This window comes from Perkinsus marinus, assembly GCF_000006405.1.
Source record: "Perkinsus marinus ATCC 50983 genomic scaffold scf_1104296966482, whole genome shotgun sequence".
In the NCBI taxonomy this organism is placed as follows: Eukaryota; Perkinsozoa; order Perkinsida; family Perkinsidae; genus Perkinsus; species Perkinsus marinus.
In genome coordinates, this window is record NW_003203876.1 from 36,240 (window position 1) to 61,652 (window position 25,413).

Here is a 25,413-nt window from a genome sequence, read left to right on the forward strand (position 1 = left end):
TTTCCGATTCTTCCAATTTCCGTTCGACCACCGAATGCCGACCACTCGATACAAAATAAAGATTCATCTTACGCACGGTTGAGTCCTTCTGTTGCAACTTATAAAGGAGCTCCGAAACCGTCGTATTAGCCGACATATGACGAATTTCTCGAAATGTGTTGTCAATGAAATAAATGCGTATGGTCCTTCCCGAACTTACACCATCATGTACCCCCTCACTACAACTCGCAGTCGGCGACATCGGCTGTTGTTTGAGTGCTGTTGCCGAGAGGAAGAGACTATTCATTATCTGCACGCATGCACAACTACAAAACTATTCCGTCAGAATACAATGGTCACTGATAAAATATATTTTCGATCCACATCAAGCGACATGAGCAACCTCTTGTTTTGAAAATAGCATTCAAACGGACGGGCCACAGCCAAAATTCTCAGTCAAAAATCGTCTAAGAGCATACTATAGAGTTATCAGTGTGAACCATCATACAGTGCCCGCCGATTTGATATGCAAATGTGTGTTAATTTGGAGGGCAAATTATAGTGAACAAGTTGTCGTTATCATAGTCCCTAACGGGTACTTTCATCACATGCTCAGAGACGTAGCGATGTAGTTTCATTTTGATTCTCATTATCGTACGGAAATTACACACATTGGCATATCGAATTGACACGCGCCGTATATTCCTAGGATCACCCCAATTTCATGTTACCAAAAGTCTACATTCTACCCCGAAAAAAGAAGATCGCCTCACACTTCAGTTCGCCACTAAACTCAACAACCAATTGCACTACCGCATCTCCCGAAAGATACAAAACATATCAGTTTAATACAATAACAGCAGTAAAGATATCCCTACAACCGCACCGCGAAGATTTTCGCCACAAAAATTCCACTTCAATCAATCATCTGTTTTTTACCCTGCATAACCGTCGGCAACTTGAGCCCACCGGACTCCCCGACTGTCCCCTTCCTTTTCGATATCATCACAAATGCAAAGTAAACTCCCATAGCTATAACAACGACCACCGCGAGGACGGCAAGCTGCAGTAGAATGTCCGATTTAGTGTCCAACTTTCGCATCCTTCGAGCTGGCTGATCTCCAAATTCAACATCGTCAATTTCGATGTCATTCACCGGCGGTGGTGACACGATACTACCCTGAACAGATTAACCACTGAGATAAAATATCCACAGTATGCCCAGGAACATCATTCTTCCAAACATGAGTTATAACGCCCGTTAGTGGGAAAATAAGGAGGACCTCAGTAAAAACACTATAAAGAAAGTAAGCCACAACGGCTGGGTTTTACTGCCAACTCCACTGCTACTATCTACAGCATCACGACAACTAAGCGCCCTTACTATACTATACAGACGTACTACTGAGGGAGTTCCTGTATACGACTATTACCGATCTCAACCCAGGAGCAGCACTCGATTCGAGAATGTCATTCAACACGATAGCAGTCCTCGAGCCAGCGAGTAGGATCTGCTGTATTAATAATTGCCGCCATTTCTCCAACACAGCCGCATCCACGTTGATGGGAGAACCACTGCCAATCGGCAGACGCTCATTGCTCAACGGGTTGGTGTAGATGCTGAACGAGAGTAAGCTGAAGGTCCCGGGTTCCATCCTCGGCTAGTACAATTTATTTGCAAACTCCGCGTTGTCGTTACACCACTTTTCAAGAGCTGCTTTATTATTCTCTTGCCATAATTTCTTATCCGCATTGTATGTCTGATCCAAGAGGAATCTTAGCATCAACCATGTAAGATACAAAACAGGCTCTTACATCAGGATTCGCCCGCTGTATATGAGTCCATCCACTCCACCAAAACTGCGGATGATTCTTTATCGTTTCTTGAATGATTTCGTGATCCCACAACTAAACAACGAGGATCGATAGTAGCTTCTCAAATTCATTTCCAAGACCTTCCAGAAAAGTAGTCTCACTCTGACATTTATATGAGGAATAACTAATGATGGTGTTAATAAATATAATGGAATTTCACCCGTTTTACGTGAAGTGGCGTGATACTCCATGTGAAAAACGCGATATTCGCGATATGACGTGAATTGCAAACATTTCCAGAACTACACTGAACAAATTACCCCATATCACATACCCGCGTTTCACACGCCATCCACGCGTAGTTGAACGTAAAGTGTTTTTCAAATTGCGGGTGAAACTCCGAAATAGGAAATTATATAATATTTCATTTAATGATAATATATTCATAGATCCATTCATACATTGGAGTTTCTCAACCCTAGTGATATGAAAAACACTAGTGAAAAACATATTTCACGACTACTGCATATCACCACGAATATCGGCATTTTCACAGAGTATTACACCACCTTAGACAAAACGAGTGAAACTCCAATATAAATGATAAAAACCTAGCATCAAATAATACTCTCATGATTCACGACTTCAATATTCCACCGACATATTCCTGTAGTCGCCCTCTAACCTTTAACGCCATAAAAACGAAAGCTGACCCGTCTCCTATTACTTCATATAAAGACAACGTAGATCCACCCGGCAACTTAACGATAGTCTGCTTCCCGAAATCATCAGCTGAGAAAACAGTGTTGGAATATATGTTCGTTGCAGTTTCCCACAGAAGTTCACATATGAATTCGCGTAGGAAAAAATTTCAACACACCATGTGCATGCTAGCTCGTCCCAACCGGCACTACTCTGGAATCCCTCATGGAGTGGTTGATGCATGTCTCCTATCAAATTTATCAGAAATCGGACCGCATCAGCGTCTGTGACTTGTACCGGCAACCTCGCCGATGACATCATCAATCTATCTTTCTGCGAGATCTAAACATAAACACTTTTTGCATATAATTTCCCCCAAACTTCTACCTTAGACGTATCCCCCTTAGCTTGATCGTAGAAGAGCTTCAAAGCTTCTAATAAGCACTGGCCTTGAGGACAGGTGATTTCGTTGACCACCAAAGTGTTTGAGAAGGGTTCGGGTTGTGATAAGAAATGGAGTCGCGTCGACCATGGGATGGACGATTCAGCCTTATGAGCCCATCCTGAAAAAAGAATCTACTCTAATTAGTATTGGGAAATATGTTTGCTGTTACGAGGTCAGCTCGAGAGTTTCCCGAATGATAATGAAAGTCTACAGAAACCAATGAAAATTTCCAGAAAATTTTCATATTGTCACCAACATTTGCCCATTTTCCCCGCACACCGAGCCTAATGGTTAGCGCTTCAATCCAGCATCCCCAAGGTCCACGGTTCGAACCAAGCACATATCCATTTACCTGCGTCCTCCACAGCATCCTTCCCTTGAAGGAGCCTCTTCAACTGATTAGAAGCTCTACTATCCAACGCCGACATTGCCACCATCCCCACTGCTTCATGACCATCTATATCCCAACCCTCCACAACAACAACCATGGCCAACATCATCAAGATACCCCTGCAGAGTATCTTACGCACGCTCACGGTTTTAGGAATCATCCCCGAGGAAAACTAAGCTGAAACACCCTAAAAACAGCAACTGACAAGTTCTCAATAAATATCAAACCCAAACCGCTACAAGCAAGCTTCGAAATGATAATACATCAGTTTGCTCACTGAAATAGTTTCACCACATATACCACACCATCGTCACTTCCTAGTCCCGACTCGCCCTGCCGCTTCAGTTGACTCCCCTCTATCTCGATAGCCCTCTTGCCGAGGTCTAACACCACCATCATAAGTTCCTCACTGATGAGAATCACAAACGGCTCAAGTGAACTGATATCTATACCAGATTTAACGGCTTTTGGAGAGAACTGAAGACCAAACGGTAAACACGCCATAAGAGGGAACCCCAACTCCTCCGGCATATGGGAACTCCTCTACGAAATCATTTGTCCATCAATCAATTGTCCAACCCTTCCTGTCTCTGCCAGTCACTTCATAGATATCCGAACCGGCCAGTGTTGTAGACCTCTCCAGCCCAGTTTATCAACGATTTCTGCTGCTGCTGCCCGAATGATATACCGCGGTACGTTTTCCTCGTATTTTGACTTGTATTTTCTACAAAATTCAACCACTGCAATATGGAGATTTACCTACATCTTGCCAATGGTATGTTGTTGTACACCATCACTGTGTCGTTTTCTACCCCCGACTTGAATTTCCCACTCTACCAAAACCATGAGATGCCTCTGGCCTTATTAACCATACCGGAAATGGGATTAGATGCTCTCAAGAAGAGTAAAGGGTTCATCCTTCAAGGCCGATTCTCGGCCGTACTTACATCTGCTGGTCTACTCCTATGATAATCCCGTCGTTCCTGTTTTTCCTGTGCCATTCTTGACCATGGTACGACAGTTTCTCGGCCACAGTTGAGTTGATAATAATTAGAGTGAACATTGATGGCACATCAACAGTAGTAGCCTGAATGAAAGACCAATCTTACCCAAGGCCCAGCAGGCGACTCTGATGCAATATGAACATTTTGGCCGATTCGATATCGGAGTACACGAGATTGCAGAAAGCATCATTGACCCACTGTATCTGGTTACATCCATAGGCTTAGATTGGCTCAGGCCCATGGACTAGGGATATACCGTAGAGATGATAAGGGTGCTCACGTACGGGGCAGTTAAGGTTGGACGTTTGATGATGGTAGATCACCATCATCACCATTGGTGATGAGGTCGAGGTAGATATCGGATAACAACGGAAGGCCATTGGAAATACGACAGACAACCACCTAATCCGAGGCGGTGGCGTTGAGGGAATCGAGGTATGCTTTAAGACTTAGAGTTTAAGTAAGTAATCACCAAGGCGCTCCTAAAAAACTTCGCTCGCCCCTTAATTATTCATTTTGCCCCTATGATGCTTACACAGTCCCTTAAGCGCCATGTACGTAGTTCATCTGCCACAACACTAAGACTTCGTATAAGAATGACAGCGTCACTTCTGTAACTCAGTATGGAAATATTCACTTCATTTTTATCGCTTGAAATACTCTCACTCTCCCTTAGAGAGTACTCTCCCTTTCAGTGCTCTTATACAGCACAAATCCGGCGAATACGAGGAGAATGGAGTGTGTGTCTACCACAACCACCACATCATGCACATTCGCATGAGTCGGACTCGGCTTCTTCAAGATCAGTTCTATCAGACGCAGCTAAAGCAGTCATATTAGAGCAGCTGCGACATGGTATGAAACCTTGGGAGACACCGAGATCATTAAGGGAACGCGGACTTCTCCCAGATAACAGTGCGATCACTAGTAACGATGTGAAAAATGCTGTATACAATGCTCGTGCATACATGAAACGGAGATTGGAGAACTACGAGGAGGGCACTGGCTTCACTATAGCTTCAGTAAGATCTTCGCTGAGGAACATTCAGATCGTCCTGAAGATCCTGACACTGCTTTCGGGTGACGGTACCGATCCAAGCAAGCATGGTGGGGTTCAAGCAAAAATATTTGGCTCGCCAAGGTAGTGTTATTTCCAAGCAACATGGCTTTATTCCAAGCAAATGGAGCTGTAATTCAAGCAATAGCGCGCCGATCTAGGTTGACTTATGCGAGCGGAAAACAGACCCTGTTCGTAACACAACAAGCAAATTATTCGGCTAAAATGCATATTTAAAAAACGGGATGACTACTGGATCACTACTAATGACTCACTACGGTAGATAGTTGACACTATCGACTTCACGAAGAAATAGAGTTTCGCTTCTCTCAGTTTTGGAAGTACAGAGGTATAGCATACGTTAAATAACATACCTGTACTGTACGGAGTACTGTATTTTGTTTATTCAAGAAACATCACAACTTCTGTTATTCACTCAACAATGTTGAGTTCGAGGAGCCATTCAAACTCATACTTCGTCGCTGAAGATTTGGACCCGAGCAAGTTACTTGCGACGGATCTTAATGCCGACAGTTTTGACATCCCACCAAGATGGGGTACGGATCTTGCGTTTTCCTGGAATAAATGCTCCGCAAACTAGCCATATAATGGAAAAGATACTCACCGAGAACATCCTGTGACACCCCTTGCCTTGCAGTCAGGTCCATTTCCGCATTGGACGTTGTGGAGCCTCCACAGCCCCCCACAGTGGAGGGTTTTGTCACTGCTCGTGAGGGCGCTGGAGGACAATGATCGGCATTCACGACCACGAGCACTTACATGAGTCGGCAGTCTCTCCGCCGGCCGTTGTCTTCTTCATCCTCTCTGACTTCTCAGCCATCGATTGCGAGAGGCTAGAAAGGACGAAAGTACCTATGGAGTGAAGTACTTTGACAGCGTAACTATTGCCTTGAAGACCCACTGGCATGAGACTCCTGATGTGCGTTTGCAACTCCCGAGTGTGAGAACGACATCGGGTTGGAAGGAGAGGAAGTACCTGAGTGACGTACAAATTTGACAGCGTAACTATTGCCTTGAAGACCCACTGGCACGAGACGCCTGAGGTGCGTTTGCGACTCCCGAGTGTGAGAACGACATCGGGTTTGAAGGAGCAGAGGACCCTGAGTCAATACGGGTGATGAACGGAAGGCAGGACTTGCAGGAGGAACTTGGAATGAATACGGCCGAGCTAGATGAGGCTTGAAGCTCACCTTGTGAAGCAGCCTGGCGTTGGCATCTGATATCTGTGGCATGCCGTCTTAGAGGGCCTTGACTTTTAGAAGGCCGACCAGGCCAGTTAACAGTTACCAAAGGGATAGAAGAAAATCCATTTCCACCGAGATCACCATCAAGGGCATGCGCAGCAATGTACTGATGGCTGCATGTTGTGAAAGACGCGTAAGAAGGGCAAGAGCATAACCACATTGAACAAGAACTCGGGTTCTCGGTCGTATCCACGACCAAAAAGTTAAGAATGATTTCTCGTTCGAACGCTTGGAAGTCGTTGTACAAGCCGTTGATACCTGCGGGATTGATGGCAACATTCAACCTCCGCCTGGCCTCCACAATGTCTCCTGCAGGCTTTTTGGAGCTGCTGACAACGTAAACTCTGAGGGGCTTGGCCACTCCAGGGAAGCTCACTAGAAATGGATGACAAATGGTGACTCCACGCGTTAGAGCACTGCGCAGACGATCGCGGGCCTTCACCTCCTGGATGGGTAACAAGTGGTCCAGACATGCCCTAGCTGCACCATCCACCCTAGTAGCAGCTCCTGTATCAATGTAGGTTGATAAAAAACTACGCAGCTTATGCACATAACCTCTGTCACCGCTGATGGTTTTGCATCTACTGAAGTCCAAGAAGGTACGGAGACGGCTGAATACAGACTCTGCCAAATTGCTCGTTGAGCTCGTCGTACTGAGGGGGGCCGAGAGGTTAAGTATCTCCAGCGGACATACAGAAGAGTGGATGACACCGAAGTCCTGTACTTGAAGCCACGATGATTGCCAGAGTCGCATAGCCTCGAGACCGTACCGTTCATAGATAGCGTCCAAAGCGAGCTGCGCGTACATCTGATACATGGCGGTTCCAGCACAAATTAAGAGCCAGTCGAGCCTTGTGCGTACAAAATTTTTGTACGAGCTCTTATTGCCCTCCAAAGGCGCTGGAGCTCTATCCACTCGCTGTTTAGCATGGAAGTGACAGCGCTGAGCTACAATGTTGGGAAAGCACATCTTCGTGCCCCGCACAATCGCGGGGGCGGAATCGCTTACGAGCCTGACTGGTAGAATCGGCGACTTGTGGAAGGCCATGGCCATTCTCTGGAAGACCTCAAGCATATGACGGACAGCTTGCTTATTCTCGGTGAGTGAGGGGCAAACCAACAAAGGGCAAGCCGCGTTTCGTAGCTGCTTCGCGTTTGGGTTTGCAATTCGCATAGCCGATAGGATAATGACGCAAATGCTTCCACTGCGGAAGCTTCGGAAGTGACCATCTATGCAGATGGTCAGCCCCGCCGGCTTGAATATGTTAGTCGCTGGGCCTTTCCTCAGAAACTGCGCCGTAGGGTCTGTGGCGTTGAAGAGACTGGCGACTGCTCCTCTGGACGAAATAACAACAGAGCTCTTACGAGGTTTGTCCTCCCGCCTCTCGATACTGAGCTCATACCAGTGTCCCAAAAGGGGTGAGCTATGACGAGCATTCAGCGGAGTGCCTCGAAGCTGTTCAGCTATGTTGGATAAGTCGGTGGTAGTGAGCTTTTTGAAGTCTTGCAAACGAACTTCCTCAAGCAGATCGTCGAAAGTAGTAGCTCGCTGACCGTCTCGCCTCAAAATATGCTTTCGATGATTCGCTAGATACTGCTGTATCTTAGGGGGTGTATATAACATGACGATGTCGTCCCAGGAGCGTCCGAATATATCGCGCATCTACAGAAAAAGTACATCACATGATTTCCGTTTATTGATCGACGCGGGGTTGAAAGTTTCTCACTTTTGCGAAGACCTGCATTGGCGTTTTCTCCTTCAGGAGATCGTCCACCTTGGCCTGCATATCTTGAGGCAACTTGATATTACCAGTGGGTGTGTGAGTGATTTCCTCGCCACTGTGATCACGTTCGCTAATGAAGATATCAGCGAAGTGAGGCGGTCTGAAATCAACCTTCACCTGAAGCAGGAGAAGTATGGATAGTAATGTGTCTTAGGAAGTGAAAAATACAAACGTCTTCGCTAGGTGAAAGTTTTCGACATCGGGAATGTACATTACCTGTCTCTTGCAATCCCTATGAGCCGCACATCTGTATACTCGCTGTTTTGCACGGCCACGACCACTGGTGAAAATACTGGTGAGTTTGTACCCCACGAGGCTCTCCACATCTGCCGTCAGAGTTGACGGCCAGAAATTGTCCCTCCCTAGTCCTTTGGGATCGTCTACGTTGAGCCCAAATTGATGAAAAGTTATCGTTCTCCAGAGCGGACCGTACTTGACGGAGTTAGCAGGGGCCATAAACGAAGGAGGGAAGGAACACAAAGTACTGTCCGACTCCTAGTATTGGTCATACCTGAGACTTCCCCGACATGGCAATGCAATGATTGTACTCTTCAGCGAAAGGCCTCCAGCTTTGAGGAAACACAAGCTTGAAGCAGTGTAAGATTTTTGGGCTGAAAGTCTTCGGCTAAGACTACGTAGATTTTTAACCATCTGCACCGCAATAACATTAACGCATTCGCAGCCGGAACTTCCTCATTGTATGTTGGGTACTATCCCGAAAATGCCATGGCCGAAATGTGAACCCGGGCGCGCGCTAGTTCGGAGAACTTTTTTTGGGCGAGCGACACCGCATGCTTGAGCTCCCACCCTCTGTCTTGGAAAAAACGAATCACCCCTGCTTTCTGCCTTGACGACGCTATCATCCCCGGAGGTTTCTTCTATTTCGTATTCTCCTGCACGAGGCTACTGCGAGCGAACACCGGATACGACGTGATTAACTGTGACTATACGCAGTCTCCAAACTGGTTGGGACTTCCCCTCCTTATTCTCGGAGGTTTGGATCCTACCGGTGACCTCAAACCTGTCGCCTTCGCCATGGCGAGCGACGAAACACATGAATCGTCTTCAGAGTCCTCAGAAGCGATCAACGCCATGCTCAACTGCTTCATACATCATCCGATCCTCATATCATAGTATCTGATAAGGCGGAGGCTTTCAGCAAAGCCTACCGTGAGGTGAGCCGAGCATTAATTCACTGTTACTGTTGGTTCATAACGCAGGGAACTCATTTTTTCAATAGTGGTCATTATGGTCGTCGTACATTGTGTTGCCGGTCGTTGTGGTGATTGTGATTGTGGCCTCGGTGATAATCGTAGTAGTCATAGGCGCGAGTGATATCCGATCATCTCAATGTCCGTCCGTCAATTGTCCTCTCAGAGGACTCCTCTGTAAGGTAGCATGAACTATAGGTGTTTAGATCCCCTTCGTCAAAGGGCCTTTGGTAACAACGTCTGGTTGGTGTCCTGTACGTTAATTACTTCATCTTGCAAAGGCTTATTTCATTCTCGGTGAAATCAATCCCATCCATTAATCCATTGGAATGTATGGATCGTACGCACCGATCAGTGTATATATTCACCTGCGTTAGAGGCGAACAACTTTATTGAAAACCCAGGCTGCATTGAGAATGAAAGTCGACGACGGAAGAACCTGCTGAAGTGTGTTGGACCGAATAGCCCCAATCTGTAACAGATAATCTGTTAATAGTCGACCGCTACGCGATATCGGTCATCATAACATAGACTCACATGACAGTGTCATGTGAGTCTGAGCAACTGGTCATCTGATGTCAGAGGGATACGTAGGTGTAACACCTAATTCGCGGGTCGACAGTGTCATACGTAGGATTATTTTCTGAATTTAGGCGGATATCGTCTTCACTGAAAATAATGTGGCGAGTTCAGGATTGGCTCGTGACCATGTCGTTCTGAACTCGCTATGTCGTTCGTTTCTTGAGAAATACGGGTCGTAGTAGTCATTCTTATTAGTATTTTGTAGTTATTGTATACAGATACTCTACCGATTGGGAAGGTTACTTTCGCGATTGTGATGCTAGATGTCGCGACGCTTACATTCTCAGAGCCTCTGAGTCGGAGGATAATCCTCTGCACCACCGAGCATTTCTTTGAGCAACTCCACAGCGGCTGTGGGGGTGGGATCCGCCACGGCAAAGTCCGCATTACTGCAGGTCACAGCCATGGTAGCGAGGATATCCCTCCAGGCTCCCCGGAACCGCTCCAACGCGGCTCTTTGTGTCGCGGCTGGTCTCTTACCAGCAGACTTGGAGCTCAAGACTATTGCAGCCGTAAGGCTGTCCGCACTTGGCTGTGCGAGGGCCCTAGACCAGACACTCGCGGTCAGAGGTCTGACTGTAACAGAGAGTCAAGATAGTCTGGACAAGGTCCAGCACTGGCGGGGTCTGCCTATCTTACCATGGCAACCTTGGGTCAAGACTACGATCCGGGACAAAGAAAGAGCCAAGAGCTATGCGCAGGCGGCTCTCCTCTCCGGAAATGCCATCTTTACCGATGGCTCGAGGGTCAAAGACCGTAAGACCGGTGCTGGAATGGTGGTATATCGTAAGGGTGTAGAAGTTCATTCCAACTACTGGAAACTCTCTCCTTACGCTACTATTACGGACTGTGAACTCCTCGGAGTTCTTGAGGCAGTCCGCTGGGTTATCCTGACGACGGAAGGAGAGGAAGAATGGGCAGTCTTCACGGACTCTCAAGCAGTACTCAAGATCCTGTCGTCGAGATCTACGGTGGCTCGGCGGGACAAAGCGAGACAGATCACTCTGCTCTTAGCTGAAATCCCGGACAAGGTTACCTTCCACTGGGTGCCTGGTCACAGTGGCATGTTTGCTAATGGCCGAGCCGATGAATTGGCAGCCAAGGGTGCCTCCATGATGGAAGTCTCTGCGGAGACGGAAATCAGTGTGAAGACCCTTAGGCGTTATCAGGCCGAAGCCGGGCGTCTGGCACTGCGTAAGTGGTGGTCAGACAAACGGGCCGGTCTAGGCACTTGCGTCAATGACTTCTTCTACTGTGCCTCGCATGCGAGGCTATGGAGTCGAGGGGAAGTTACACTCGCTGGCAGTGCCGTGGTTTTTGGTAGGGCTCCCACTCCTGCGCATCTTCACAGGTGTGGAGTAATCGCCTCCCCAGAATGTGATTGCGGAGCTCCGATAGGGGATGTTAGACATCTCCTCCGTTCCTGTCCACTCCTAGAGCAGGCTAGGAAACGGGTCAAAAGTGGTGTACCCTATCACTTCTATAAAATGGTTGTCGATTTAAAGCGGCGCAAGGCCTTCAATCGGCTGTTTTTGTCCCTCATGCAGCATCTAGATGCTCGCAGGGGTTTGCTGTAGCTGCCACACATTCTCGGGCTGGTGCAGCTGTATATCGTTTCCAAGTCTTCGTTCGCTCCGCACTGTATTCTTTGCATGTTGCTGTAAAGAAAAAAAAGAAAAAAAAGAAAAAAAAGAAGAAAAAGCAGCAACAGCAGCTGGGGCAGAATCGAGCCGTTCTAAACACTCGCTGAGGGATGAAGGCCAAGAGGAGTGAAGGAATCAAGAGACGAGGTCGATGGCCGCAGCCTTAGAGCAGGAGAACGTGATTGTTGTATCATGTACTGCTCGTAATTAAGGACCGTTTCAATCTGAGTCTTGAGGACTTGCAATTCCTCAAGATATATCAGGATCGATCCCGGCAAGTTGCATTTTACCTGGTTTATGAACCGCAGAGGTTCTGGGAGTTGATGAAGCACGGATCTTGGGCACCACGAGCAAGAGGCTGGTGGTAATCCTATATTATAATTCCTTAGTAGACAGCTTCCGTGTGAACTTGGTCCACTTCCTGCTGCCGGTTGCCGAGTTTCGGCCCGAGACTCTCGGGGATCTCGACGCCCTGGATGCTCAACAGGGTATTCAACAGACAATATCTGCAAGTGGGGCCGATATGCCATCCTGCGAGAGCAGCACATCAGCTATGTTGTCAGGGAGGACTCTGATCATTGGGCTGTGATAGGATATAGGCTGGTCAACAGTCCCTTAGATGGCATATCCGCCCCAGTAGATAAGTTGATCCTCCCATCTCGTGTCCATGCATATGCGCTCATGCACGTCTTGAAGTGGCATATCTGCTTCTTTCATCCTTCTCACTCCTATTTAGGTATGGCATAGCTGCCCTTACCATCCTCCTCACGCGGAGTTAGTAGTGGCATACCCGCCCCTCTCATGCTTCTCACCCACAGTTAGGAGTCGAATAAACGTCTCTTGCACCCCTCTGCTCCCCATTTGCGAGTGGCATAGGTGCCCCTCTTCACCCATCAATCCTCCAACACAGAATTACTCCATGACTCTTAGGTCACGCTGGTTTATAGCAGCAGAAGTCAGGAAGGTGAGGGGGGGAAGGGGTATCATTGGACTCGCAGGCGGTCGAAGTTTTTGCCGCTTGGATGCAGTCATTCATTGTCGATATTGGTGCATCACATCATCGAATAGCATAGTACCTCTGCAGTGAGCTTCAGGGGGCTCGCATTTGAAGCCACGACATGGACGATGCGAAATTGAATCCTTCGAAGGCGAATAGCGTTTTGGATTCCCATCATAAACAATCACGGGTCAACAACTCACGGACGATGAGTGAGTGCGTGCTCGGTGTGTTGGGCCGTGGTCGTCGTCAGCTTTGACGGTCATGTCACAAGTAGATTTGTGTTGGTTGGAAAAGGTAGTTCGTGAAGAAGCCGAGCTTACGGCTATCACCCGTCACGTGACGTGGTGACGTGGTGTAAAGTATTCACGGAACGTCTCTTTCATGGGTCACGAAGTGGCCGTGTTAGTAGTAACACCCGCACTGGTTGACTCAACAACACTTGGGATAGCCATAATAGGTGTGTGTGTGTGTGTGTAACTGGTGCCGGGCATTACGGGCCTAGTGGCCTATCGCCCTTAAACATACAATCGCCGACTCCAGTGGTCACGAGAGGCTCAACGACAGCTCCCCAAGAAAACAATAGATGAGCGAGAAAAGCAATGAATGAATGATGAAGTCAGGTCAATGGTATGATGTAAACAGTAGAGTAGAGCTTGAGACAGCTAAATGAGGCAACGAGAAAGTTTAGCGATGCTAAATGCCTGCTGCATAGACTCCTTGTCAGTGTAGAGCAGTAAGTAATGCTTGATATCCGTGGGGGGATAATAACCGGGGAATGACGAGGATGAAGTTGCAAAAAGGCCGGGCATGAGAGTAGTTACTACTCAGTAGTAGGTGTTGTATTGAGTGCGGAGCACTATGACATGCTGAGGACGTAGAGGGTCGGGTGAATGGGAGCACACCAAGCCGTAGGCGGCACAACAGACTCTGGCCGTTGCGGGTGAAGGTGTGTAGGGCATCATTAGTCCAAGAGTAGCGTAGATGAACGGCAGGTGACTCTCTGACCCTGGTGACGGCCATCATGGTAAAGGTGAGCATTCCTCGTGCAGGCGGTGGCGTTGTTGGAGACGGAGGTGAGCGAGAGTGCTACTCCACTTTTCTCGAGGGAAGACTGGTGGCATGAGTACTTGGGCTCGAGCGCGTTCATCTACCGCATCATGGGGTCCAAAACCCACGTGGGCCTTCATCCATTGGAGCGTGAGTGAACCTTCTGCGTATCGCACCCGAAGAGGGAGAAGTGACCAGACTTGGAGAAGTAGAGGTCGTGTATACACAGAAGTATCCCATTACTGTCGCTGTGCTGATCTCAACTCTCTGGAGTACTCGCTTGAGGTCTCCCAATGATGGCGTCGTAATATGTCTCAGGGTAGACCTGCTCGTACTCGTGTGTAAATGACCCATCGGTTTTTCCCAAGTCATGGAGACTCCAATGTGCGATTCCAATAGGGCTTGCATGTATCCAGTTTTGTCCGATATTCTTCCCATGAGGCTTTGGCATAATTCCACGTAGATACTCTCCGAGGTGGTCTCGGGATGAATAATGGCTGCGTAGTAAGAGACCAGCGAATCTTCAATGGTGAATGATCTGAGTTCGCAGGGATGGTGTGCGTCGAGGTCTCCCACCTCTAGAACTTGCGGAGATCCGATCTGCGGGAGATCGACGGTCGTTAAGTCCATTGCCGGTCGGAAATAGATGTTACAAATAGTAACCAAATTCGAATACGGTAGGTTTAGTAAGGTAACCCCCAACGCCATATATGCGTTCTGAGTGTCGACATAGGCATACTGGTGTGTGGTACGATATGTAAATAACATAATGTAATGCCATTGCGGATCAGGCATACTAGACCACCACTCAGTCTCCCCCGTGCTGCTAGTCTTGCCCCTGGTCTATGTGCCACCGAATAGCCTGGGAAGTTTAGAGGACTCGTCTCCGAATGATGTGTTTCTTGAGGACATCCCACATCTACCTTCGCTTATTTAAGATACCGTAATAACTCCGAACGGCTAGACTGTAGACCACCAACGTTGTAGGAGAGGACCGTTAGAGTATGTCGTGTCCACGATATACCACGATAAAACTGCTACATGACTTATATTTAATTGACACTAGAAAGATCGATAACACTTAATATAGCTAAGCGGGGACTAACGCCGTCATCGAGCCATCCTCGGTGATCACACTCGTAGAGTGGATGTATGAGTGATGGCAAGCCGGCCCCAGTTTCGATCTGACCAACCTTGGCCAGTGACCCCCTCGCCACGATCAGGCACATAATAGGTAATAAGGCTTCTTATCTTATCCATTTCAGCCTGAGGGCTGCGAGCCGTTTCATGCAACGAATAATGGGCGAGCGAGATTCGTGCATACGCGCGCGAACAGGCCGCCACGCCGTAGGGAGCGGGCACATCGGGATATTTTCGAGCGAGGGAGCTTTGATGTTGAAATATATTGGCCATCCTGTTACAGGATTCCTGTATTGTTTTGAGCTTTGGAAACTTTCCATCTCCACCGTGTTGAATCGATAGTGACACTGGCATCAACTGAGCTACGACAAGTATAATAGGTTCGCGTTTCCTTCCGCAACGACAACACATGATCAGATGGTTGTGCGTCCGATCGTGCGTTCCACAATGCGTGGCTGCGGAGCGATCGAGGTCATGTTTATGAAAAATGACTGGTTCCAATGAAGGAGCCTCTATGCTTGCCTCGAGTAGTATTCGGCGAAAACCGGGAATCTTTTCCTATCAAACAATGGGTATTTGAAACTCAGAGCCTCACTCTGCCAAGCCTCATCTACCTTGCGATAGTGTCGACTGCTTTGGATTAGTATCGCTGGTTGAGAGGCGAAGGCAGAGTTCCGTAGAAGGTGAAAAGAATGGTCCAGATGATGCAGGGAGACAAAGGTGATTGTGTGAGGGAGGTGCTTCAGCGTGCATCCTACCGCTCCGCGATAATCGATAAAATATCTGTGATGCAATTCGCTCTTATTCAAAGTGATCTTGTTTGGCGGTTTCTTCCTTCTTGGCCTTAGCATAATGCCAGTAACTTATCCACAATATATCAGACAAGTGCAGTGACAGGAGTCTTTGTTAATATTTGTGTACAGCTTTTCTCTCCCTGAGTGGTTCTAGGACCTAGGACGACTCAGGGAGAGAATAGGGCCTAGAATCTAGATGGTGTCCATTCTCTGGGATGAAATCCTAGTCCCTAGCGTAGTGATGTTTTGACAGATCTCCGTTATTTCGCGAAGTGCATCGGTCATCCGGAGTATCCAACGCATTCGCACTCTCCTCTGTAGCTTTTGCCCGTGTTGCCTCCTTCTCCATGGCAGGAACTCGAAGCGACTCCATCTCCTCAGTGGTCACCACTGATACCTACGTCGAAAGAGTTATCGATAACATTGGTTACGGCAAGTTTCAATACTGGCTCCTTGTCCTCTGTTCGGTCGGTTACTTTGCGATATGCGCTGAGTTGCTCGTTGTGGTATTCATCCAAGGCGAGATCATGGAGGAGTATCATCTTAGTCAAACCGGATACGCTTTCTTCCCCTTCCTGACTTCGCTCCTATCGATGATCTCCTCGACACTGTTTGGGTACCTTAGCGATTGTATCGGTCGTAAGTGGCCGTTCGTTATTACTTTGCTTATTTCCGCTCTGGCTGGTATTGCCTCCGCCTTTTCCTGGAGCTTCTGGTCTCTGGTCATGTTCCGCTGTATCGTTGCTATTGGTCTCGGTGGACTCACTTCGTTGGACTATCTCGTCTACGTTGAGTTCACACCTCAGTCCCGAAGATGCCTCTACTCTACTGTAGTCTTCATTGGAGGTTGTCTCGGTGTCCTCTACTTGGCCGGGGTTAATCTTGTCAACCTTTCCTTCTCCGGAATCCCACAATGGAGAGTTCTTCTTATCCTGGCCGCGGCGCCCCTGCTCCCAACTGGGATACTCAGGTGGTACTTCCGTTGTGAGACTCCGCGATATCTGATGTCGCGAAGGAAACTTTCCGAGGCTCATATGGTGCTGGTCCATATGGCTAAAGAAAATAAGTGTGACTCTGCAACGGTCCCGCCTCTCGATGAATTCACTTGTAGAGCTCAGGAGGAGGCTGTCGGTAAGGTGTCGTCATCTGAGTCGGAGAAGCTCGGCTTTTTCGAGGCACTCGGAAAGATTTATCATGGTGAAGAGTTTGCCCGAGCTACTATTCCATTATGTTTGATTTGGTTATTGCAGGCTACTGCCTATTGGGGTCTCACACTTTTCCTGCCAGGCTTCCTGGTCGAATCTGGTCTCAACCCAAATTTTACGCTCTTTCTGATGGTCCTTTGTGAACTCCCTGGTACAGCAGTTATCGCCGTGCTGCTGAAGAAGATGTCCATGAGTGTATGTCTTCGTATCTTCCAAGGATGTGCATGCTTGGCCTGCCTCTGGTGCACCTTAGCTTCGTATTTCAATGCCCCTGTCGTAGTAGCTGTTGCTTCGTGCGCTATTTACTTCTTCCTAATCCCCTGTTGGTGCATTATTTACGTTATAACTCCCTCCGTCTATCCTCCACGCTATCGAGGTTCAGCTTCAGGGATGCTCACCGCAGTGGCTGGTGTGACTGGGGTTGTTTCCCCGTTCATATCAGCTGCGATCTCCGAGTCGTCTGAGGGACGTCAATGGCTCTATATGGCAGTCTGGACGGTAGTGGTTGGTGTCAACTTCCTCGTTGCCCTCATTTGGCTGAAGATCAAGAACGAAAGAAAGAATAACTCTTGAGTATGCACAGCCGTATGTTCACAAGCAGTTGGTTGGATTTCTGCTGTAAATCGTTTGACTAAGGCTGTCTAGTGTTCTTAAAGGCTTTACTTACTGCTATTTCGGGACGTCTCCGTTCACTCCCATTAGTGAAAGTCTTTTTTGTTGTGTTGAAAATCTTCACGGTGCGATAGGGTGTTTGAAGGGTATCTTGATTCCCTGTAGTTAAATGCATTTCTAGGTTAGTACTATCTTGGGGTCGATATGCCATCGGTTGCGAGGGCGCGTATCTCAGGTAGTAGGATACGAATTAGGGTACGTCTCTGTTCATTTCAATTATCTAAAACGCTTTCGGGTTGTGTTGAAATTCTCCGTGGTGCGATACAGTATGTGGAGTGTATACTCATGATCTGTGGCAGAACGAATTTTCAGGTCAGTAGTATCTTGGGGCGGGTATGCCATCGGATGATGAGCAACTAGATACAATAGAGGTTCTACTGAGGCACGTTATCCGTTTGGAGCGATGGAGCATAGTGCAATTCTATGGTTCCGAAAATGAATTGCATGATGAGTATGTGTTATTGTTCGCGTGTCTCCTGAGCATGCGTAGGACACATGATTTGTGACGCGCATGCCTTCGTGTCTTGCCTCCCTACTGCTTTATCGAGAGTAACATGACTTCAAGATCTACAGTTGGAGTTGCACGAGTCTCACCCAAACAAACTCATGAACTCCTCTTGGGTTTTCGTAGTGTTTATCTCTCCTCAAGGCGGCTTTTAGTTGTTGCGCTCCTGCTTGCAACATGTGGTGTCGTCAATATGGCGCCGTGTCACCTTAGCTTTCTTCCCAAGGGATGAACGTTTTGCCACCGAGGGGAAGATGCCGTATGGCAACAAGTATGGCGGTTCGAATACTGCTTTGGCAATTTTATGCTGCCTTTTCGAACATCTGATGATCACATGTTGTTCAATACATCAAGGGCTGAAGAGCTCACAGCCGACATTATACTCTTGTGTTTTTCTCGTGGATCCTATCACGTCGTAGATTATCTCAGTTCGAACTCTCCTGATGTTTGGATCTCGCAAGCTATCAACCACGGCAACGGCTAACGACTTATCCTACGTGGAGGGGCTCATCGATGTCATCGGCTACGGTAGATTTCAGTACTGGCTGCTACTGCTCTGTTCAGTGGGATACTTTGCGGTATGCTCGGAACTTCTGGTTGTGGTGTTCATCCAACGTCAAGTCATGGAGGAGTACAACCTTACTCCAACAAGGTACGCCTTCTTCCCCTTCCTGACTTCGCTCCTATCGATGATCTCCTCGACACTGTTCGGATATCTGAGCGATCGTATCGGTCGTAAGTGGCCGTTCGTTATTACGCTTCTCATCTCGGCTGTAGCTGGTATTGCCTCCGCCTTCTCCTGGAGCTTCTGGTCTCTGGTCATGTTTCGCTGCATCGTCGCTATTGGTCTCGGTGGACTCTCCTCGTTGGACTATCTCATCTACGTGGAGTTCACACCACAGTCTCGTAGATGCCTCTACTCAACTATCGTCTTCATTGGGGGCTGTCTCGGTGTCCTCTATTTGGCCGGGGTTAACCTTGCTAACCTCTCCTTCTCCGGTATCCCACAATGGAGAGTTCTTCTTGTTCTGGCCGCGGCGCCTCTGCTTCCGACTGCCATCCTTAGGTGGTACTTCCGTTGCGAGACTCCGCGATATTTGATGTCTCGAAGGAAGGTATCCGAGGCTCATAAGGTGCTTGTCCACATGGCCCACAAGAATAACAGCGGTGAGGATGCAGTCCCGACTCTCGACGAGTTCTCTTCCAGGACCAAAGAGGAGGCCGCTGGTGAACAGTTCTCGCTTGAGACGGGACGATTCGGCTTCGGAGAAGCGCTTAGATACATATACCACGGAGAAGAGTTTGCCCGAGCTACTATTCCATTATGTTTGATTTGGTTACTGCAGGCCACTGCCTATTGGGGTCTCACACTTTTCCTGCCAGGCTTCCTGGTTCAATCTGGTCTCAACCCAAATTTTACGCTCTTTTTGATGGTCCTTTGTGAACTCCCCGGTACAGCAGTTATCGCCGTGCTGCTGAAGAAGATGTCGATGAGTGTATGTCTTCGTATCTTCGAAGGGTGTGCATGCTTGGCCTGCCTCTGGTGCACCTTAGCTTCGTATTTCGGTGCTTCAGTCGTAGTAGCTGTTGCTTCGTGCGCTATTTACTTTTTCCTCATCCCTTGTTGGTGTATCATCTTCGTACTTACTCCAGCAGTCTATCCACCACGTTATCGTGGTTCAGCTTCAGGGATGCTCAGCGCCATCGCTGGCCTGACGGGCGTAGTGTCCCCGTTCATATCGGCGACGGTTTCTGAGTCGTCTCGTGGTCGCCAGTGGCTCTATATGGCGGTCTGGACGGTGGTCATTGGTCTGAACTTTCTCGTGGCTCTTTTATGGTTGAAGGTTAAGAACGAAAGGAAATTTGATTCATAAGTGTGGGATAAGGATATCACACTTCAGATTGTTGTGTCGAGCGAATGAACGCGGATTTTAACCAGATGGTACTCAACATATCTAGTCGTCACCCTCATAGGGATTAAAGAGATTTTTCTATGCTTGAATGTTGTGTTTAAAGACTCCACGATGAAAGCTATGGTTGGTAGAGATACCCTTCTCATTACCATCTTTCTGGGCCCTTCGAGAAATGAGTAACCCTATAACCCTCACACCCATTCATCTGCACGCTGTTTCTCACGCTTTTACACGTCCACCTTTCTCTCTGCTCGGTTGATTCCAGTCACGACGTGTCTAATAATCCTTTTATGAACCGTCGCTGATCAGACATTGCCGGGGAAGTTATTCGCAGCGAATAATTATAATGCCACTTCGAAATGTGTAGACCTAAGCGTGCCGATAGAATGTTAAACGCATGAGACTCTTCACAATAAGCAACGCTCTGTACTCTATGGAGATCAATGGTACAAGTAACTTAGAATAACTTATGGCCTACCGTGGAGGGTTGCGAATCCCGAGGCAGCGAGTCTAAACAACAGGAACACGAGCCATAAGCATGACAAGTGTTGCGAGTATATCGTACACGTCACATCTCTCATGCCATACTCAAGGCCACATTGCATACAATGAAACATAACAATATTTAACTGGTAAATTAAAAACATTAGTTGTTTTTGAACCATGAGATATCATCATCCTGGGCCTCGCGACGACCTCTCTCAGTGAACATGGTGTATCTGTCATTCCATCTGACCTTTCAGACAACCTCGATGGTGATGCTAATGTTTCTACGCATCTCCGGTGATGGGCTCTAATACACCCAATTCCTTCCCCACAGACACGAATGCGGCCACCGCCTTCTGCAGCTGTTTTTCAGTATGCGCCGCGGAAAGTTGTACCTAATCGTTCAACACTCTGTAAAACAACAATCACAGCGTCACTCACTCTGATTCTGGCTTGGCCTTTGGGTACAACAGGGTAACTAAACCCAATGACGTAGATATCCCTATCCAGGAGGGCGTCAGCAAACTGAGTCGCGAGCTTAGCATCACCGAGGAGGACGGGGACGATGGGACAACGCGAGTCGCCCAACACGGTAAAACCAGCACGGTTGAGAGCTTTGCTGAGAGAAATACGGCTGTACACAGCTCAAGCCATAACTCAGATTTACCGGAAATACTCCGTATTCTTCGCCAGCTTCTCCTGAAGCTCCGGACTTTCCTCCAACTTCTCAAAGGCGACCTGAAGACCAAATATCACCACGCTGTTCCTGAATAAAACCTACTTGACTGGCACCGACAACGCTGGGAGCCACCGAGTTGCTGAACAGATAAGGGCGTGCCTTTTGACGCATCACTTCAATGATATCAGAAGACGCTGCCGTATATCCACCGGTCGCACCACCTGATACCGAGGTGCAGTCAACATGACAATATATTCCACAGCAGAATGAATAAATCCATTGAATGAGACGCCACTGGTAATAAGACCTACCGAGAGCCTTCCCCAACGTCGAGTTTATGATGTCCACTTTGACGCCATACATATCAGGAGTACCGCGACCATTGGCACCGAAGACTCCAGTGGCGTGGCATTCATCCACCATAACATAGGTATTAGGATACCTACAACAGGGGTACTATGACAAAGACCTTGTGTAGCATGTGGGAGTACTTGTGGGCTAACTCGACGATCTTGTCGAGTGGAGCGATATCACCGTCCATTGAGAAAACCCCATCCGTAACAATCAGGCGGATCTGAAAGTTGTAATAGGATCACGAAAGGCAACTTCATGTATACTTTCGCATTGCTAGCCTCCTTAATTTTGGCCTCCAAGTCCTGCATGTCCAGATGATTATATCTGCAGAAGAACGAGATCCACCAAAGTGAATATACCCTACCCGTAAATTGAACCCGAAGTCCTCACCTTGACAACGTGACGACATATCCATTGGACCAACATACCACACAACTACAAGTCCACCGTACTTACCTGAACCTTTGGGCCTTGCACAGTCTTATTCCATCAATGATGCTCGCATGATTCAAGACATCCGAGATCACAGCGTCTTCAGCACTCAACAACGTCTCGAATATACCACCATTTGCATCGAAACACGAAGGAAATAAAATGCAATCCTCCATACCGTGAAACTGAACAAGCACGAATCACCAACGAGTATAAACCAGACAATACAGACCTTTGCAATGGTCCTCTCAAGTTTCTTATGAATATCCTGAGTTCCACAGATAAATCTCACACTGCTCAAACCAAACCCATGAGTCTTCAGTGTTTCCGCAGCCGCAGCGACCAACTGTGGATCGTTAGCAAGACCGAGGTAATTGTTGGCACCTCGAAAGACAACAATGTCAACTTCAACCAGCACGACAACACAGGTACTTACAAAAATTCAGAATATCGCGTTGCTTGCCACCCTCAACGTGGAGGCTCGCTCCCTGTGGACTTGTGATGATACGCTCCGATTTATACCTAGTAACACAATAACAATCATCTCAAACATTTCACTTACGTTCCTGTCGATTTGGCTTCCTCCACTACTGCCTTCAGTTTATCCGCCAGCGCACCATGAGTAGCAAAACCACGGGATAACGTCAGGACAGAATAGTGAGGAAGACGAGGGAGAATCGCAACAGACGCCAGACAATGGGAGATCATCTTGGAAATGAAAAACTATTGACGAGAGTTAGTGACAAACGGATCACTTGGGATTAAAACATAACGAAACTTGAAGCACTGCACTCAAGCTAGCTGCTCAGCTCATCCATGGCCACGCAATATTTCCATACCATTCCTTTCTCAATTCTGGATCCCCTCGAACACAATTGATCTACTGAGCTGCACTGAACTCATCAGGTCAGAGATCACTTTCTACTGATTATCCAAGAATGGTTATTTTTAGCGACTCGCTACCAGCGAGTGACGTCAGGGCAGGCCTCCTTTTTAGTGTTATAATGTGAACAATACAGACAATTGGACATACCAGGATAAACAAGGAGCTGCGGCCTGTTAACAGCGGCTAATGTCGAAACGTGTAATACTTTTTAATCGCAGATTTCTCTTCGACTGATGATGTAGCAACGGGTGGTGACTCAAACGAAATCGTGATAATTTTGTGGCGCGTGAAGACGTCGAATCATTAAGAGCCGTTCTTTGCATTCCAACCTTCCTTTGTGGGGAAATGTTGACGCTAGACTCGGCAGAAACTGATTATGAACCTTGTCGGAGTTGAGGTTGTCTTTCACTGAGTTCGCAATGTAATTCTTAGCAGTGTAATGCATTACTATGGGTAATCCGGAAGGGAAAGCCAAAACCCTCTGGCCAAGCATATCGCCAAAAAGCTCGAGTCCACTGGACTCAGTCCAGATACAATCATAGTCTTTGCGATACGCATGCACATAGCGTAAGCTACCCTGCGCAGCACAACTAAGCTTCAAATCGAGAGCCCTGACACCTCCGATCGATCATTTTCGATGGGTTGTGGATCAACATGCGTATTATACTGCGAACACAGTCGGCTTGTCAGTTCGACGTTACAACAACCCTCGGGACATCACTTAGCAGGGGCTTACTGCGATGAGCCAGATGGGCGTATAGAGCCAGTGCATCCTGGAAAGCGCTTATAGAAAGCGGCGGCTTCCATCAGACGTAAGGGCCGACTCCTGAAGAGTAGCCACAAATCAAAATGATGCGTAGTAGGCCTATTTCTAATCCGTGTCAGAGGGATTCTCTATTCGCGATGAACGGCCAGGACCTGCGTCACAATGTGTAGTCTTAACAAGCGCAAGGGAGACGGTAGCATCCAAGCTGGCGTTGTTGACGCAGAATATACATTTATGGACGGATTTTCATGAGAAAACTTGGTTTACGGATACTCCTAAGAATTATAAAAAATTCAAGGAAATCAGTAAAATTCCAAAATTTCATTAACCGGAGCAAACAGTTTCGATTTTCGACACATCGCGCCCAACATGACCTATTTTGTGTCATCCACACCTGACCTAAAGATACTGTTGCCATCATCATCGTAATTCGCGGATAACCGTGGAACCCGCAAACTTTGCGGGTTCTTGGCTTCAAGACGAACAAATGATGAGAAGTTCTCATTGTATTCCACGCCTACTGAAGTACGACCTACTATGACACCAACACAAATAATATATGATATTGACCATTAATACTTGTTACAGAGTATTGTTTCTGCTATACCATCTCTCGGCTCTGAGTTTCCATAGAGTGACACGAATGTGCGGTGTTTTCCACCCTATTTTGATACTCGCCTGCCAATGGTAGGCTGTTATTACCATCGTCACCAGCAGCACCACCTCCACCAAAAGCACCTTTGATACAGGAGGGTTTCAAGTCTCCTAGCAGCGCAGTACCGCAGTATTGATACACTAGTACAAAACCCTCTATGAACACCTTTAACAAATACCATATTTTTCTGAGTCTGCGCATACTTGTTGATAAGTTCTATAAGCAAGTTTTAGAAACAAATAAAACGCAGTAAGTTCGTGATATTGTCATATATCACGTGCAGTATCTTTACCTGACATACATATCACCGAAAGTACACTCTGAAATACGGACTACAATATCGTACCACTCTCTTCTTTCTTCGGACTATTTTCATGTACTCGCAGACTTCCCTCTTCAGAGAAGCGTACCAAATGACGGCATACGACCCTGGCGAAACGCCTACCACCATGTTCTTCATCAACTATGACTGGCTGTTGCGGCAAGAAAGTAGACAGTGTTGCGGGAACACTGAAAGTTACCGACTCTCCGGTACTGCAGTCAATGCCACTCACTTTGCGAATACTCATGCAAAAACCAAATGCAACTAACAACATGAGGAAATGAAAGCAAAAACGAGATAACAACCAGTAACACTCATTGGAATAGTCTCAAAGACACTAATCTAAAAGCCACGCTATGAAAAAAAACTACACGCTAGTAGCTCACTCCTTGAATTCCTCTATACCATGCTCTACTAGCGTGAAACAGACATTCGCGTAAATCCGCTGCGTCAACCTCGAAGACTGTTACCATCGCATTTCTCATCGCGGTAGATCAGTCATCACGGATTGCACATCGCACTGCCCAACTTTGTCTTGTATCGTCCGCCGCGGCTCGTCAGCTGAATCTTGCCACGCACTCCTCTGCTGACTACACTGCCATACCCTCGCCTATGTCATCGAAGATGGAAAAGGTGAACGGTTCACCTTGGTTAACGTATTGCACCTTGGTGTACTGCG

General features: G+C 47.5%; 6 protein-coding genes across 6 annotated transcripts; 3 read left to right on the forward strand and 3 right to left on the reverse strand.

The window, feature by feature from the left end:
- Positions 1–832: 832 nt before the first annotated feature.
- Pmar_PMAR028283 (S1/P1nuclease, putative) lies at positions 833–3,521 on the reverse strand. Its single transcript, XM_002769069.1, has 8 exons — positions 3,294–3,521; positions 2,884–3,059; positions 2,709–2,838; positions 2,522–2,586; positions 1,795–1,887; positions 1,648–1,739; positions 1,413–1,599; positions 833–1,159 (listed from the first exon to the last, which is right to left on the reverse strand). The coding sequence occupies exons 1-8, from the start codon at positions 3,490–3,492 to the stop codon at positions 896–898; spliced, it is 1,206 nt and encodes a 401-aa protein (XP_002769115.1). The 5' UTR covers positions 3,493–3,521; the 3' UTR covers positions 833–895.
- Positions 3,522–5,898: 2,377 nt separating this feature from the next.
- Positions 5,899–8,898, reverse strand: Pmar_PMAR028284 (hypothetical protein; the record flags this gene model as incomplete). Its single annotated transcript, XM_002769070.1, has 8 exons — positions 5,899–5,969; positions 6,019–6,132; positions 6,174–6,266; positions 6,316–6,390; positions 6,440–6,514; positions 6,605–8,321; positions 8,386–8,559; positions 8,659–8,898. 8 exons carry the CDS (start codon positions 8,896–8,898, stop codon positions 5,899–5,901), a joined length of 2,559 nt encoding a protein of 852 aa, XP_002769116.1.
- Positions 8,899–10,639: 1,741 nt separating this feature from the next.
- Pmar_PMAR028285 (conserved hypothetical protein) lies at positions 10,640–11,812 on the forward strand (the record flags this gene model as incomplete). Its single annotated transcript, XM_002769071.1, has 1 exon — positions 10,640–11,812. One exon carries the CDS (start codon positions 10,640–10,642, stop codon positions 11,810–11,812), a length of 1,173 nt encoding a protein of 390 aa, XP_002769117.1.
- Positions 11,813–16,206: 4,394 nt separating this feature from the next.
- Positions 16,207–17,637, forward strand: Pmar_PMAR028286 (facilitative glucose transporter, putative; the record flags this gene model as incomplete). Its single annotated transcript, XM_002769072.1, has 1 exon — positions 16,207–17,637. One exon carries the CDS (start codon positions 16,207–16,209, stop codon positions 17,635–17,637), a length of 1,431 nt encoding a protein of 476 aa, XP_002769118.1.
- Positions 17,638–18,684: 1,047 nt separating this feature from the next.
- Positions 18,685–20,200, forward strand: Pmar_PMAR028287 (sugar transporter, putative; the record flags this gene model as incomplete). The annotated part of the gene is made up of 1 exon (XM_002769073.1): positions 18,685–20,200. One exon carries the CDS (start codon positions 18,685–18,687, stop codon positions 20,113–20,115), a length of 1,431 nt encoding a protein of 476 aa, XP_002769119.1. The 3' UTR covers positions 20,116–20,200.
- A 724-nt stretch (positions 20,201–20,924) lies between these two features.
- On the reverse strand, positions 20,925–22,813 carry Pmar_PMAR028288 (delta-aminolevulinic acid synthetase, putative; the record flags this gene model as incomplete). The annotated part of the gene is made up of 11 exons (XM_002769074.1): positions 20,925–21,035; positions 21,082–21,259; positions 21,308–21,378; positions 21,422–21,540; positions 21,631–21,761; positions 21,811–21,893; positions 21,937–21,997; positions 22,130–22,290; positions 22,338–22,489; positions 22,542–22,627; positions 22,668–22,813. The coding sequence occupies 11 exons, from the start codon at positions 22,811–22,813 to the stop codon at positions 20,925–20,927; spliced, it is 1,299 nt and encodes a 432-aa protein (XP_002769120.1).
- Positions 22,814–25,413: the final 2,600 nt, after the last annotated feature.

Bases quoted from the DNA above. Each gene is read 5' to 3' on its own strand.
- Pmar_PMAR028283 (XM_002769069.1), bottom strand. From the start codon at position 3,492: ATGATTCCTAAAACCGTGAGCGTGCGTAAGATACTCTGCAGGGGTATC. The intron at 2,839-2,883 runs GTAGAAGTTTGG...GTTTATGTTTAG, and splicing joins CTAAGGGGGATACGTCTAAG to ATCTCGCAGAAAGATAGATT. The intron at 1,160-1,412 runs GTAATAGTCGTA...TAATCTGTTCAG, and splicing joins CTGCTCCTGGGTTGAGATCG to GGTAGTATCGTGTCACCACC.